This window comes from Apteryx rowi, unplaced genomic scaffold, assembly GCF_003343035.1.
Source record: "Apteryx rowi isolate R43461 unplaced genomic scaffold, aptRow1 scaffold_232, whole genome shotgun sequence".
Taxonomy (NCBI): Eukaryota; Metazoa; Chordata; class Aves; order Apterygiformes; family Apterygidae; genus Apteryx; species Apteryx rowi.
In genome coordinates this window covers 714083-730649 of record NW_020448664.1, presented here as the reverse complement: position 1 = coordinate 730649, position 16567 = coordinate 714083, and the positions used below count along the sequence as shown (strand labels likewise).

Below are 16567 nucleotides of genomic sequence, written 5' to 3'. Positions count from 1 at the left end.
TCTGGAACCTTCGCACTTGCCGCCCTCGTGGGGCGCGTTGTGTCGCTTTTAAAAAATGTCTCGAGATAAAGATTCGCCCCCCCCCCTTCTCCATTAAAGGATGAATTATTTATTGCAGTACTGTCGCTGAAAGGAAAACCAGTTTGGAAGTGCGGTAGAGATTTCCCCTACTGCTCCTGTTTCTTTTCTGGGTTTCTGTCTCTACAGAGAGTCTGTCCTGCTTTCCCCAGGCTTTTTAACTCATGCAAATAATTTTGTAGGCAGTTTTACACCTCCATAGCTGTGGGTTTTTATGCTTTTAATATGCCACCAGGAGTAGCTGTAGTGTTCACCTCTGTTTCTTCTCTCACAGGCCCTTGCAACAGCCTGGAGGAAATCAGCACCTTTCTCCCTGGTTCGATAGTGCAAACCCTTAGAGTGGAAGCGACCTAAGGGGAGTCAGAGCAGCTTCCTTCTGAAGCTAGTTGGGAACTTTGGTGCCGTGGTAGAGGCTGCCGCAGAGGCTGCCTGGGCTGTAAAAGCAGCAGCGCTTAGTTCCCGTTTGAAAGATTGTCTTTGCGGTTCTTGTGGTTAGTAATCAAAAGCAGCATTACAGTGTAGAAATAACACAGTATTGCTCCAGAATTCTTTTCTTTCTTTTTCTTTAATATTGTGTTGTTTCTGTTTTATTTGCAAGTGTATGACTCTTTAAATTGTTGCCTCTTGTTAATCAGTCTGAAATGTGAGTCAAAGCAGGCATTCCCTGTCTCCTGAATTTGCCTCTCAGTAGAAGTTGTATTGATTAACTGGATTGTGAGCTATTTGAAGCAGAAACTGTATGTACTTGTGGTCTGTATGTATTATAATAGAGAGTTTTGGTTCAGGCCTTTCTGCATGCTGATGACTCCAGTAAATATGCTTTAGAAGCCCCCCAGCTTATATAGATTTTGAGCTCTGGGCAGTGCATGTGGGTCAGTCAGTCGAGCTAAGTATCATTCCTGTGTATGAGGGGCTCTCAATGCTGAGTGTCTACACAGTTAACAAAAGAAGGGGGGAAAAAAAAAAGGAGGGGGAGGAGAGGGCAGTAAATCTTCATCTCCTGATTGTTAAAGTGCAATGAGTATTCACAAATAGTAAGAGCAGTTTTTATGCTATAAGAGAATTGCTTTGTTTTGTTTTGCTTTGCTTTTGTTCAGCTCCTGATAGTAAAGGGATTTTTTTTTCTTTCTCTGAATGCTTGTTAATTCTGATGGTATGGGACAACAAAAATATACATGAGGAAGATGCTGTTTTATGGCCTTGGATGAGCTGCTGACTTATACTGTGAAAGAAAAACCTTAACATACTGGTTGAATAGTACATCCAGCTTGAAGCCAAAAATGAAAAGATTTCCTTCAGCTTCTGTTTTATTGCATGTAGAATAAGCCACTGATTCTTTTTGCTAAGCCCGTTACTTGTGCTGAATTCCTCTTTTGCCCCACTGGAGTGGGAATGCTCATGGCTATTTTAGATGGGCTCACTCTAAACGTGACAAGATGCGAGTGGAGTCATGTTCTGATTGCTAGGAAATTGTGTGTTTGAGGGGAGAATTTTTTTTTTTTTTTGAAACCAACTGCATATCAGATATAAGCACTGTGTAGAACGTTTCAGTATAAAAAAGGTTCACAGTTTTCCTTCTGACAAAATGATTTCTTTCAATGTGTGTTCCTTACGCATATACCATCTTTTGTTGTGGCAGTTGCCTCAGTTTCCTCTATGTAAGATCATTGCAGATGCATGATTTGAAGTCTTAAGCTGAGAAGGCAGGGGAGGAGAAATAAATACAAAATAAAAAAAAGTGAAATGTGCCCAGAGTCTTTTACTGTTGATGCTGTTTTGTTTCTTCAGTTTTATGTTCTTAGGATTTGCAAATAATCTGTCTTGTTTTGTATGTGAGATTTAGGGGTTAAATCTCTAGGTACAGGAGCTTCAAGAAGTTTTGAAGAAGCTTAGATTTTTTTTTTTTCCTGCTTGCTCCCGGCTGGTTGTTCTAGTCATTTTTGATCTCCAGGTATCAGAGCTCACTTGAACTAGGGTAAAAGAGGGAGGAAAGGAGAATCTGTGTTTCTGTGGGGTGTGGGAATTGAATCTGTGTCCTTCTTATGGACCTGCTCACAAATAACTCAGTGTGACTTTAAAACAAATCAGTATAAACTTTAAGTTATTGATCATTGCAGAGAAAAGTCAGAACCAAGCTTTATGAAAAGTCACCTTGCCTGTTTCTCCCTTAACTGTTGTTATGTCTCAGGAAATACATTTGAGTTTGGATATTTTTATTGGCATTTGTTTTGAGTCTTTTCTCTGCACTGCTGGTTAGCAGATTGCTGAGAATGTAGGGCTGTGAAAGTAAAATAAGCTAATGTCACTATGTGTAGAGATGGTCCGTCTACTTAGGGGAGGGAAGAAGTTCATGAAAAGAGGTAAGCGGTAATGTCAGGGGAGTTCGCTTGTAATAATGATGTATCCTGAAAGGATCACTTATGTCTGTTGCTGAGAAACTGAAGCTTCGTGTAATTTATTTCTAAGTCAATCAAGTAAAATAATACAAGCATCCTATTAAAAAAGTACAGTGAAATAAAGCAGCATGGCAAAATTATACTTTAAAGTGTTGAAGCTGAATTGGATTCAAGATCGTCTCTATATGTACTTTTCTGTTCCCATCTCTTTCAGGCAGTGGCAGTGATTAAAGATTGTATCTCTAGACCCCTTTTAGCTATTTGAAATATAAAACTGGTTGAAGTCCATATTTCCTGCACTGGGACAGGAGTGAGAGTCAACTTGAAAGTGGGCCTGCTGCATATGTAGGAGTGTTTAAGTGCTATGTGGTGAATACCAAGAGCTTTTGCTTTCCTTCAAGGGCAGATCATCTTCATGGCAAGGAAATGCACTTTTTGTGGGTGCAGTAGGAGCCTGGAGAACAAGAAGGTTCTCATACCTGCCCTGTCAGGCAGGGAGGGCTGTTTGATTCGTTAGGGATGTGGATAACTGTGAGGGACACCTTAAACCACCATCCACCACACTGTCAGCCACCAGTTACTAGCCCAGAATACAGTGTGCTTCTAATAGTCTTCCACTGTGTCTAAGCTCTGAGTTTCTCAAGTCTTGGGCAGCACTTAAAATGTGCAATGGCTGTTTCTAACGCTGCTTCTGTCACTGCTCTAACTTAAAACCAAAGTCAGAGGAATAAAATAGTGTCAGTGTCAGGTGGTTTTGGAATTCTTGTTTGGGATTGCAAGCTTAAAATGCGATTTCAGTGAAGTCACTTTTTTTGGAACCGAAACGATCCTTGCTGCAAAGCAGGATGAGAGCTAGTGGTGCTTTGGCTGGTGCTCACATTTGAGTTGTATATTTTGGGATAAGAGGGTGTCTTAATTGTGACATTTTCCTTTGAGAAATTGTTACAGCTGTGTCTAAGAGGAGTAATATGTATTTATTGCCCATGGCTGTTCTGATCTTCTGACTGTGGTCCCTGATTTTGGCAGATTAATCCAGAGATCTGATAAAGGCAGGTATTTTGAATATGAGGCATTGAAAGTTATGGATAGCCTAAGTAAATATTTCTCTTGTTTGTAATTACTGTATGTTGTAGGTTTCTTCTGTACTGTTGCCTTTGACTTATAGTTCAGTTCCTGAAGGATGTCATGGATTGTCCTGTCAAAACTTGATATATATGTAACTTTTATTACATGTCTTTGATCCTGCTTAGCAGGGCTCGTAACAGTTGAAATGAAAAGTACTAGGGAAAGGAACAGCTTATAAAAAGGAGAAGAGACAAAAGGTATTGCTTTCTATGGAGTACATAGCTGTCTTTTTTGTTGGCATGTAATCTTAAATTTGCTACAGAAAGCTGGGGAAAGTGAATGGAAGAGTAAAAGGGAATGGATATTCTGTAAGATAAATCTGACTTTTATGTCTGCCTACAATTGGTCGCGTCCAGTCCTGTGCTTATATTCTGTTTTTTTTTTTTTTTTTTTTTTTTCTGTATCAGTGAGCTAACTTACAAACTTTCTGATGGTCTTCCTTTCCCAGTGTTTCAGCTGAATTTCAGAGGCAGGAAGAGGTTACATGCCTTCAAAGTTTTTTGGCAAAGTGCACACTTGCATAGGTGAAGGTAGAGACAGGCTCTTAAGCAGTTTCTTAAAAAGAAATACGGATGCTGGTTGAACTTACTGGGAGTCACAAAAGTGCCTTGTGTTTGTGTTAGCAAACGTTATAATCTTGACAGTTTTGCAGAGCTGCTGAAGTTCTAGTATGATTCCTGTTTCCTTTCCATATAATAAACTGATTTATATGGAGAGCCTGTGTACCTTGCTGATTCTCAAAAATAAAAGGCCGTCGTCATCTGAAGCTATTGCTGCCAGAATAAGTTTTTACCTTGAAGTCAACAGGTCTGGTGTTGCTTGCATTTGTGATGATAGTGTTTTCTCTGACAGCAGTGTACTGGCAGAGTGAAGTAACTTTGTTTGAAATCTTTTAGGTAGCAAGCTGCAGTCTTGCACTGCTCACAGTTGTTTGGAAGAGAATAAGGTTTCTATGAAGACTGGAAATAAAATAGGCATTATTGCTGGTAATACTTCTGGTTGTCCAGTTTGAGGCATGCTGGTTAGGTATAAAGTTGGAGAGCTTGATAGTGTCATGAGTTGCAATGTTTGTATTTTGTAGAATAAGTAGATACTCTGTCTGAAGTGTTACACCTTTAAAACACTACAACAATAAACCCAAGAACAACAAACAACGTGCCAAGCTGAAAGAGCTCAGATCTGAAGTCAGAACTCCTGTGTAAGGAAGGAAACAGACTTTGCTGTCTAGCCATGAACAAAAACCAAAGTGGTAGTAATGTGTGATAAATACAGCATATTGCAATCTCCTTGCTTTTTTGCTCAGTGCTAATTCCAGAATGTATTTGATCTGTTTAGCAGAAAACTGATCTTGAAATTCCTAATGAAATAAAATTACAAATAGAAATAAGTTCTGGACTGAATAAAATATTTTATTTATGACCTCAATTTCTAGCTGTTTAAAATCACTTTTGAAGTTTTGGGGGACACCTTTATACTTGAAATAGAGTTGCAGCAATATTAAAATCTTTTGTCTGTTTTTTAAAATTAAATTGTAAGTTTTGAACAAGAAGTTTTTTTTGTTTAAAACTGTTTCAGTAAAGCCTTGTGTGGGTGTGGGTTCCCCCCCTGCCCCCAAGCTGAGTACATGCTTATGTACTTTGAGTTGGAGCTTTATGGTGAAACTGAGTATGTTCCTGCCATAAGAGCACTTGGCAAAAATTAGTTATGCTTTAGGTCATTAAAGCTAAAACAGTAGTTTTGCACTTTTAAGGAAATACATGCATGGAAGTCAGGTAATTCAAGTTGGCCCTGTGAAACTACTGTTAGAGGATACTGCTTAATGCATCACTTCATGGGCTTTTTAAAAAAAATCTGCATGTTAAACTGTAGCCCTAGTGAGGACAATGGAAGTGGTACTTTTTTTTGTCTCTAGTATGGTTAAGAAAATATTAATGTGCTCTCTGATACAAATGTAGGCCTGTATTATTAAGTGAAGGACTTCTCATTTGTATTTCAGACAAATTTCTCATACTGTCTGCAACTTTCTAGGATGGTACTTGCATATTTCATTAGGAAAATGAAAAATATTCTCTGTGCAATTTGCATTATCTGTTTTCTTCAGTTTGAGTAAAATTGACATTAATCATTAAGTCCACCTGCCAAGACCAGGCTGGAGAAAGTATATTTGTACCATTTTGATAACTGTAGTTATGTAAAATGTTAAATAAAATTGCAGTCTTGTCATTGTTTGCTTTTGACTTACTGGTTTGACTGTCTGAATTTTTCTGAAGTCTTCATTGACAGTGAATGACTGACAGGACGTAGGAAGAGTTTTTCCTTCTTCCCACAGAAATTAACTAAATCAGGGAATGATCAGTTGCCAGTAAGGGTTAATTGGTAGTTTTGGTGTATCATTAGTGGTAATGATTTGATTGCTTTCAGATTTGATTTCTGTGATGCAGGGTCATGCTTTAGTCCTATATCTTTGGTCTTACTCTCTATTTCCAAATCTACTGGGTGTTTCTGTGATGACTGTCTACTGTATGTGTGAGCCTGCCCCCAACTTTAACAATTGTTAGTATTTGAGTTACTGTGCAATGCCACTTTGTCTTCATGTAACTTACATTACTTTTTCAGGGAATATATAACACAGACTGTTTTTGAATATAAACAGTGTTCTGGACAAGTCATACTCTTCATTGTGAAGGTATTAATTTAAACTAGACTTGACAGTAAGTCAACTTGGGTGAGTTTTCAGCCATTACACTGCCACATAGTATCCTTTTGATTATTACACTTTTTAACTTGCTCTGAGTGGCAAGCATTCTCTTTGGGCCGGATCAAGTATATGATCAAATGAAGTCTTCTGGGAGGGGAAAAAAGCCTATCTCCTTCTGTGCTATCACTAATTTAGACTAATTTAGTAATTCAGCAAAAAAGCGGTCACATTTGTCTGGCAGGGACTGGTCTTTACGTACTGGCTGTTTAGAACTCTGTTATTTGTCAAGAACATACAGATTGCTGCTTTTTTTGGCTTTGCTGTGAGTTTCATTAATTATTTGATCTGTTAAAAGATGCAGGTATGTCTTATATTCTTCTGCTGCTGTACAGAATTTGGAAATTTAGTGGCTACGAAGTAAAGATACCTTACTTGGGTATGACATTAAATTGCATTGCCTCAGAATTGTTCATCTGTGTCAGTTGTCAAAATGGAGGCTAGATGTATTGATTTTGTAGTTGAAAATGGAAAAGAAATGTTGATCAAGGCAACTAAATACAATAACTAGTTCAAAAGTCCAAAACCATTGGAACTGTCACTGAGCAGATTGTGTTGGCTTTTTGCTGTATAGTTGATGCTCTCTGCCCTGTAAAAGTATGAATATAAAAAGTCAAGTATAAAATGGACAGTTTAATGGCTTTCTGAATGGAGAATAGATCATGGTATTGTTAGTGCTGTTGAGAAGTTACTTATGCCAAGTAAACCCTAATTAGGATTACTCGCAGTCTGAAGTTGTCCTTTTACTGTAGAATAGGACTTGACTTTTGTTAAGAACAATGGAACTTGATCCTGATTTGGACTTTGCAACATGAAAACTTGCTCATATTGCTTTTCTCCTCTGCAAGCATGTTCTGTCCCATGGTCAAGAAAAAATCAAGGGTAGTTAAATCATAACCTCCCTAATGCATTTGCCAGATGCAGAAGACTGAATAATCTAAGTAACTCTTCTCTTCTTTCTTATAGCATACTAGCAACAAAGTATTATAATTTAACACTAATATCATCCTCAGCACTTCTATGTCTGTACTGTTCTTCAGTGTTCTAAGGGATTTGTAACTACAACACAAATTCCCCTTGGGCTGAAACCTGGCGCGAAAGCTCTCATTATGAGTGAATCTTGTTTTGCAAAACTAAAAGCAAAACATCTATCACGAGGCTTTCTTAAATGTGACTTTTCTTGTTTTCATGTAGGTTTGTGGCTACAGATCACTTTTTACTCTGCTCTAAAAAAAAAAAAAAAAAAAAAAGCTGACTTTGGAAACCCTTGAGCTATGGGCATGCACTCAATATCATTGGCTGATTCAGTGGAACTTTCCTATTGTATTTAGAAAACGAAGCTGTCAAATCCAAAATCTACTGAAAATTCATTGTCAAAGTAAAACCTGCAGTTACAACACACACCTGTATAACAAAGGTGCAGTAATGGTTTTAAACTTTTTTCTGCTGTTTGAGAGTGGTTATCTGAGCACTAAAGTAAGTATAAGGAGATGCTGGGTAATGTTGGGTGGTTATGTGCTGTAGCTGAAAATAAGTACCTATAGACCCTCGACTACCTGAGAAGGGGAGACATCCAGTTGAACTACATCAGTATCTGATTGTACAAAATCTGATTTTTGGGGGGGAGGGGAGAGTTGGTCTTTTTGTTTGTTTTGTTTTTTTTAAACTTGCTTTTTATAGGAATTGAGGCTTAATGTAATTCTGTAGAAGCGAAAAGGGCATTCTGAACCAAAGCCACTATCAAATATGAAAGATGGAGTAATTTAATTAAATTTGCTTAAACATGAAATCTCAAAGATAAATTCTGAGGAACTTCATAACAGTCAGTGGTTGAATAGAGGAGAGACCCCAAGTTAATTATTGTAAGAAAACCTGATGAAACTCAGCTCTTATATTACTGGATCTGACAAGCATTTGGCATGAATTTGGCCTAATCATAACTGTACCATTCTTTGCCCCTTTGGAGGAGATGGACTTGGGACAAGAAGAGCTGGGATCTTGTGGTTGTAAGAAGAGACAAAGTACACAAGTGTGCAGGAAACCAGCTGTCTTGTGGGCACGGAATAAATTCTTTAAACATAATGCAAAAAAATCAATGCTTCTATTATGATGCTTTTAAAATACCATTGTTGGTTCCCAAAGCACTTATCAAACTATCCTATATTTAAGGATTACTTCACCTTTTCTTCTTACAGACCTACTGGGTCTTGTAACATGTTAGAGGTGAATCTATGCTTTGTAGATATTGGTTGCAGTGTATTTGGTGATATACAAAAAAGATGTTGGACCTGTGCTGGGAAAGTTTTCAAGTGAAATTACAGATGTGGAGGAGTGAAGTCTGTGCTGTCAGTAGTTTTCCTCTGCTGAATGGCTTTATTGGAATTGTGCCTACATACAATACTAGAGTTGAAAATCCGTGTTGGGCAGGACTGAGGACAGGTGACTTAGGCTGGCAATTGAAGCTTTAGATAGACTGAAGTAGGAGGTATGACCTTGTGAGTTCTCAAGGGGAGGCTTTACTAGGAAAAAGGCAGACTCAAACAGTGAAAGAAGTGAGGTTTTAGGCTCAAATGCAGGATAGAAGAAAATGTGATGATGAATGTCAGAGAAAGAAGAAATGAGAGTGAAGGATTTGGGAACAAGCATGGAAATATGAAGATCTAGGTTGAGAAATAAATACTCTTTCCAACAGAAGTTGCCAAGGGAAATTAATAGCTAAAGCTGGAGTTTCACCAGGAGTCTAGAATAATTTTCAAAGAGTAGTTTAATATTTCAGTTCTTGAATTGCTGCAGAAGTCATGACTGTGGGCTTTAAATACCTGTAGTTTCTGTTCTGAAACAGGGGAATGATTCCTGATAAAATTCAGTGTAATGAAGAAGAGTGTGTGTGTTGTGTGTTTTTAAACCACTCCATTTTTAGGGGTTGAGTAGGAATGGCCAGAAGGAACAGATTTGTAAGATATGTGCCTCTCCTTGATTGGGAACAGCAGTACAGCAGTAAAGTTGTCTTATTATTAGTAGTTGCAAACTGAAAGAAACTTCAAGTGATTGGCCCCAAATTAATTTAATTTCAGTAATAAAATCCAACCCCTGAAAAATGGTCTTTGATTTGGCTCGATTGGACTTTTGTTATTATTTTTTGACTATGCATTAGCCTAAACTTGGCTCAGTAAAGAGTCAACAGACAGTCTCAATTTCAATTTAAGATTATATGCCATGATCAGCATAATGTAAGTACAAAAGCAGAGTCCAAAAGACCTAAAAGCAGTGTCTTTTCAATTTCAGGATTGAATATGGAGAGTCTTTAGCAAGCTTAGCCCTTTCCAGCATTGACTCATCCATTCGGGCATTTGCAGTGCCAGCCTCGTGTCACTGTTAACTAATGTGCAGAATGGGCCAATAATGGTTGCCTAGTGTTGGGATTGCTTCTGTACTATATGTGTTTTTTGAATATTTAATACACTGCAGATAGAGTAGAATCTTTGTGTGATCTACTTTTCCAAAAGCAGGATTGGACTTTGATCCCACAGTCAGAGGTGCATTGGGGGTGTTTTAAATTAGGTCTCTTACAGTTTATGTCTATGCAGGAAGACCCGGAAAAGACCACGCTGAAAACATTTGTTAATATAAATATGGTGATAAAGGCAGCTCTTGGTTTTAGTGTCTTAAATATAACTTGATACCTAGCAGAAAATACTGCCTATCACTGGATGCAAACCTTGCTTTGTCAGGCATGGACTTATTACAGCACTAGTAAAATACACAGTTTTTCAATACACTGAAAACACAGGCATAATACTGAAGTCCTGGTCAGAATTATACTGAAAAGTGTTGTATCCTAAGGGAAAGCATGTAGGGTAGTCTGAAATGGTTGTAGGTGATTACACTCCAGTTTGTCATGCTTATTTTGTTTCGTTTCCCTTGAATACTGACAGACTCTCTTCTCCATCCATAAATACTTAGCCTTCTCTGAAACACAATATGAGGCAGCAAATGAACACTAATTTACCAGCTCACAGCAGCCTATGATATTTGAGTTAAGCTGCACTGTAAGGTCAATAGTCACATGGTGTGATCAGAACATAGGATAATAAGTTCCTTGGGCAGTTTCTGTGAGAATCCCTGTAGGTTTTCTCTTTTAATCTTTGTCATCATTTAGTGTGTTTGTGTAAAGCTCTTCAGTGTCTTTATAGTTCATTGAAACTGTTAGGAGGGACAGACTAAGCTGCCTTAGCACTGGCATTACCGTGGGCTTCAGTTTGGAAGGGTGCTATTGCCTCTACTTGAATCGACTTGTTTCTGGTCAACTTAGATCTTGTTCTTAAATATGACCTGTAAAAATTGCCACTGAATCTTAATAGTGGTTGTATCCAGAAACTCATCAGTTTCTGAAAGGAATGAATGTGCTTGCTTATGAGAACAGGATCTGTCTCTGGAGAGCCCAGAGATGCTTTTCAGTTGGATGTTCCTCTGTTATATGCCATAACCTGACCATTCCTTTAATAGTACCTGTATAATTTTATGCTCCTCCAATTGCTGTAGTGAGGAATGGAACCACATATTTTCAATTAAAAAGATTATACAAGCCCTAAATAATTGAAAGACTATCATGCATTTAATAACCTAGCAATGTTTCTAAACCGTCTATACGTTTTCCTGCTTCCTAGATGCTCCTAGAGAGGGCATCAAAGAAAAGGCAACAGCTGAGCACATTGCTTCTGCTGTAGTTGGAGATCAAGAAGATTATTACAGAATTGTTGGACACCCCATGACTGTTTATGTGCAACCTGTTAATGTATTCAGTTGTGTATATCTGATCTGATTCCCCTATATGTTTGTCTCCTTAAGAATGTAAAATCAAACTTCACTGATGCCTCATTCCTGAAATATTAACTAAAACAAGTTGAGAACAACAACTTTAACTTAATTATAAATCTTCCTGGAAGACAGTTTTGGGGATTTGTTTTGATTGCTCTAGATTACCATGCTGCCAGAACTGTGGATATCTTTACTAGATATTGATGGTTATATTACCAAGCTTGCAGCAGACCTGGTGAACTGAATGCAGCAGATGTAGTTGAAAAAGCAATGAGCATGCTAATCTAAGACACAAAGCAATTGTACAGAGACTCTATGATCTTGTTAATAATGTTTGTCAAGGTTTGAGAACCTTAAGTATTCCTTCTAGATAGGGATACTAGAACTAGTACCTTGTCTACATTTAACTGTTTGACGTTTTAATTACTTAGTGAAATTCAGTAGTAACACTATGCATGCTTATTCTCTGGTAACAATGATGAAACTGATATGCCAAAGTCTGATAAATTGCTTCTTCTAGCAGCTCCCTATATAGGGTGATAAGCTAATGATGAGATAAGAGCTTGGTTTGTTCTATAGAAAATGCTTCCAACTTCATTTTAGGAAGTAAGACATCTCAAGATTTCAAGGTTGCAAAAGAGAATTCCTGGAAAAGTTGTTTGTTTTTACTTGAAATGCCACACTTCAATCTAGACTGTGTTTCCAATTTTTAATATAAAATCTTGAATCACAGAATCACAAAATGGTTGAGGTTGGAAGGGACCTCTGGAGATCATCTAGTCCAACTCCCCCGCTCAGGCAGGGTCACCTAGAGTACGTTGCACAGGATCGCCATTGCCGTCTCTAGAGGGCTCTGTCTTGCTCAGAGCTGGATTTGCTAATACTAGTTTAGGCCTAAAATTGACTATTAGCCCAGACAAACCTTTATTTCAGGATAAATATTGCAAATGATAGCCATTTTTTTGGAGAGCCATACTGTTGGTTTCTGAACACTGGGTTGTTCATGCATAAGGAAAAAAGGTATAAAATCACTGTTTTGGTAGAATTTCACATCTTTATGTTTATGTAAATGACAACAGCTATAAATTAAAGGAACATCACTATCTTACACTGTCATCAGGATAAAACACTGTAAGCAGGTTTGTCTCATAGTAGCAAAGTGAGACTTTTTTTTTGAAGAAGAAAAAGATGATGTTTTTCTTGATAGTTTATGGCTAATAGGTTTAAATGACCATGTTTGAGAATCTTGTTCTTAGCTAGTTAATTTTATTCCTATACTAATGTTCTTTAGGGCATTAAATTAGTGTGGGGAAGGATTCTTCAAAAATGAGCACATCTGCCTTTTCCTTAGTCCCTAGAAGTCGGGACATCTCATCAGGCAGCAAGTAATTGGTATGGACTTAAGTTTTGCATTGTGTGGGACAGGTTCTCTTACTGTTTTTTTTTTTTTTTTAAACCATGGATATTGTGTTTTTAGGAAAAGTCTTGCAAACTGCTAGCTAATCTGCCAAATCTCCCCAATACTTTGGATAAGTTTCTCTTGAACACACAAACTGGTACTGCCCAAGCTGACACTGTACCGTCTGCATATCTTGATCTCTACGTTTTTAGTTAAAGGCTGTTGAATTCAGGGAATTAAGAAGACATAGCTATGGCTTGAATAGAGACCAATATTTAGTACAATTATATCCCTAAACACCAGCAAAGCATCTAGCTGGAGAAGTTACACCAATGCTGAAAGTACTCTAAGCTTTATTTAGTAACTTGGCACAATCTGTGTCATCTTAATATGTACAGGTATACATGGCTGAGATCTGCCCATCTTAGAATCTTTTTCTTTCAAGATGTGTAAATGGAGGTAGATAACAGTGATTCTACTATTTCTGAGGTGCTGCTACTAAGTAGGTGTTGGGGCCAGAGGAAGATATTAATTATGCAAGGCAGGCAGCTTGATAAACAGGTTTTATATACTATTCTTTAAAGAGTATATAAATCAAGTTATATTTATTAGAGGCAATAAAAACTGAGGGAAGTAATGAGCATTGAAGATCACATGGAGACAAAGAGCAACTGTATTAGTCCCTGACTATCCAAACTTTGTGAATTCTAAATATTCATCTAGGCTTTCCTGCGATAAGGGAAAGTAGAGGAAAAGAGTTAGAGATCACTTCTAGTTCAGGAATTTTTTTATGATTGTGGTTTAGAATGTTTGTAATACAAATTTTAGTGCCTTATGTCCTATATGTCTGATCATTTATGTGAAAATGCACTTTGTTTTGGTAACAGGTGAAGTGAGGAGATGGTTAGACCTCAGTGCTGGTAGCTGACTGCTGGGTTCAATTTTTGATCAGGCTGTCAGAAAAAATGCTTAATTCATTTGTAGTCTGTCGTGACTATGTTTTTATACTTTCCATGATAGCTACTACTAGGAATGATGTAATGTTTGAATAGTTTGTTGACCAAAGCTGGAAGGTATTGATACTAGGTGTTTTTAAATGTGGAGAAATATTCATTCAGTATTGATTCCACAGTTAAAAGCTTGCACAGTCAAGGATGGCAGATGTCCAGGTTACAACAGTGGCTCTAACGCAATAGACTTTTACATTTCACCTGTATGTTGTTTTTCCCAGCTATCAGACTTTTGAAAACAGTGTGGTAGTACTTCCCATTTTCATGTCTGTTCTGTTGAAATAATGGGAAATGAATGAAAATGTTTCTGTGAAGGAAGGAATAAAAAGTGTGTTACTGTTTATAATTTGCAAAGTGAGCAAGTGAGAAAGTATGCAATGTTGAGGGGGTAACCTTGCAGCTGCAAGGTTGGAAAACAAATACTGCAGCTTTAATGTTATGATCCCTTTTTCCTCTTGAGTTTGAACAGTAAAACCTTGCAAGCTTTTGATGTACTGATGTTTAAACTGGCTTCTGTAACCTTTCAGCTGCATATATTAATATGCATTTTCTGATAGTCCAGACTACAAGCCCATTCATGTTTTAAAAGTGCACAAGAGCCTTGTTCCTAGTGAGCACTAAAATTCTTATTTTACTTTTGACAGCATTAGTGCTTTGAATGAAGAAAATTGTGATTAGATTTTATTTTTAAGCTACATCCAGTGTTCCCTCAGCCATTACTTTTTTTTTTTTTTAAAAGGGCCTTATTTATTTTTCTTTGAAACAGCAACTATAGTTTTATGGCTTCTCAAGTCATGAAAAAGTTGTGTATGTAAAGTGAGTTCTCAGCCTTAAATAAAAGTTAGTGTTCTCTAAGTTTACAAGTCTAACTCTGCTCACATCCTTACATCAGCGATGTTGCAGGCTGTTGCCAAGGTCGTGAAGGTTGGAAAGTGGAACTGCAAAACTTTGGAGGGCAATCTAGTAGCTCTTAGATGGAAGTTAATTTAGAACATTTTATTTATATGTGTGTGTGTGTGTATATATATATATATATATATATAAAAAAATTAAAAAAAAATATATATGCAGGTACAATTGTGTCTGGTGGGGGAAAACTGTGGTCAACAGACTTGAATGGGTTAGGTGACTGTAAACAGGATTGCTTTGCCTTCCTCTGAAAATATTTTTTTGTTCTATTTTAAGTCTTACTTGCACATATGTAAAGTGAGGCGTGGGACCATTTGCATAACGCATATTGATCTCCTTCTGTATCAAGCAGGCTACAAACATTTCAGAATCCAGTCTTGGTAAGACATGGATAAATCCTTCTAAATCAAAGATTGGATTTTTTTTCCTGAAAATTCCGAGTGATGGAGAACTTGCCACAACCCTTGGTAAATGGGATTTGAAATGATTATTGCATTGTGTTTTAGAAATAATAATTTAGAAACTCTGCCTCATTGTTTAGTTCCTGAGTCCGCTTGGACACTCAAACCTTTGCTTGTTAGCTTGAACAATCCTGTTATCCTTTTTTCCTTCCTCCACTACGTAATTAGACTGCAAATAAATCTCCCAGCAGCTTTCTTTTTCATCAACTAAAGTGAGCTCCTTGTGTCTTTTGCCTGGCATATTATCTAATCCTTTAATTATTTTTGTGGTTCCTTTCAGAACTTTCTCCAATTTACCTCCTCTTTGCTGTTCTGTTCTACAGGGACCTAGCTTAGAAACACAGATGGTGGAAGATGAAACTGGTTCGACCAGTGAAGAATTGCCCTCTCATCTGCAGGAAGAGCCTCCTGAAGGTACAATACTAGCAGTCAGTATAAGCTCCTTTGCATTAAATTGGGGGAAAATGTTCTGGCCATGGAAGTAAGAAATTTTTGTTTGTTTTTAGACTTGGGAGCCTACCTCTACCTTTTTTTTCTGAGGGGTAGATCTTCATCAAGGTTGACAACTTAGCCAACCCCCCAGCCTACTTTGTATTTTAAGAAAGCTTCACCCACTGAGGTGCAAACATTGTTCTGCGTTCTGCTTAACAGTATGGCTTCTGATCAGAATTGTCCTGCCTGATCATCCTGTCTGCAGGCCTAGGAATAAAACACCACCTGTGCTGTCTTGTTTGTGATGTTCTGAGCAATCATTAGGGAAGATTTCCTAAATAGTCATCTACTTTCTGTCCTTGCCCCTCTCTGCAGTACCCTGCTATTGAAATTGTCCCCAGCAGAGACTTGTCAAACCCAGGCATGCTAGCGATTTTGTTTCTTTCTGCCATATCTCTTGGAAGCTGGTTTAGCCATCTGAGAAGGAGGTAGTGAGAGGCTGTCAGCAGGAGGCTCAGCAATGCCAATTTTAATTAAAAACCTTATTTGCAGTGACATGCTCTGGATTTATAATGGGAACAATTCTTTCCCCCCACTGTGCAAATGTTGCAGACATTGTATATATGCAACGAAATAGGTGTTGCTTTCTCCTGAATAGAAGCTACTAACATTGCAGTGTGATACACTTTGAGCTTTGTCTCCAATTCAGTGACTTTTAAAACACAATTACTCATAATCTCTTTGGATGTTTTAAACAACCCAGAGTGCTGAGATTCTTATTAGCAACTTGCTATTAAAATACCATGTCATGTCACTGGGGAACATAAACGTGTTTTATATTTTTCCTTTAAGAGAAGAATCTATTCTTGGTATAGCTTTTATACTGACAGCCATTCTTAAAGGGAATATGAACCAAACAGGCTGTTTTATGTATTTGCCGTTCCTTCCCTTCTTGTTCAGCATTCTGTTAGAGTTTTCTCATTAAGTTCTAATTTCCTGCTCTGCCATTTCATATACTCTGATTCTTTATTGGCAATTACAGTATATAGAGGTAAGTGAAAAGCAGAAATACACGTGGAAGATTCAGGAATTACTGTATATATACATACAGCATATAATTCTGATTCCTTTCTTTGTAAATAATAGTCAAGCCAAGTCAGTATGCAATGGCAATGCATTGTTGA

The 16567-nt window shown here is 37.5% G+C and overlaps 1 protein-coding gene across 11 annotated transcripts in view; it reads left to right on the top strand.

Moving 5' to 3' along the window:
* Positions 1-16567, top strand: part of LOC112966099 (transmembrane protein 263-like) — a 209263-nt gene that overhangs the window by 482 nt on the left and 192214 nt on the right. For 6 of the 11 annotated variants that reach the window (XM_026065834.1, XM_026065828.1, XM_026065837.1 and 3 more), the window contains exon 2: positions 15275-15365. The exons of 1 other annotated variant lie outside the window; for it this stretch is intronic. In XM_026065834.1, coding sequence (XP_025921619.1) covers positions 15275-15365 — 91 coding nt within the window. Of the gene's footprint in view, positions 1-15274; positions 15366-16567 lie in introns of those variants that run through there. 4 more of the 11 variants (XM_026065830.1, XM_026065838.1, XM_026065832.1 and 1 more) reach the window with 4 other exon arrangements.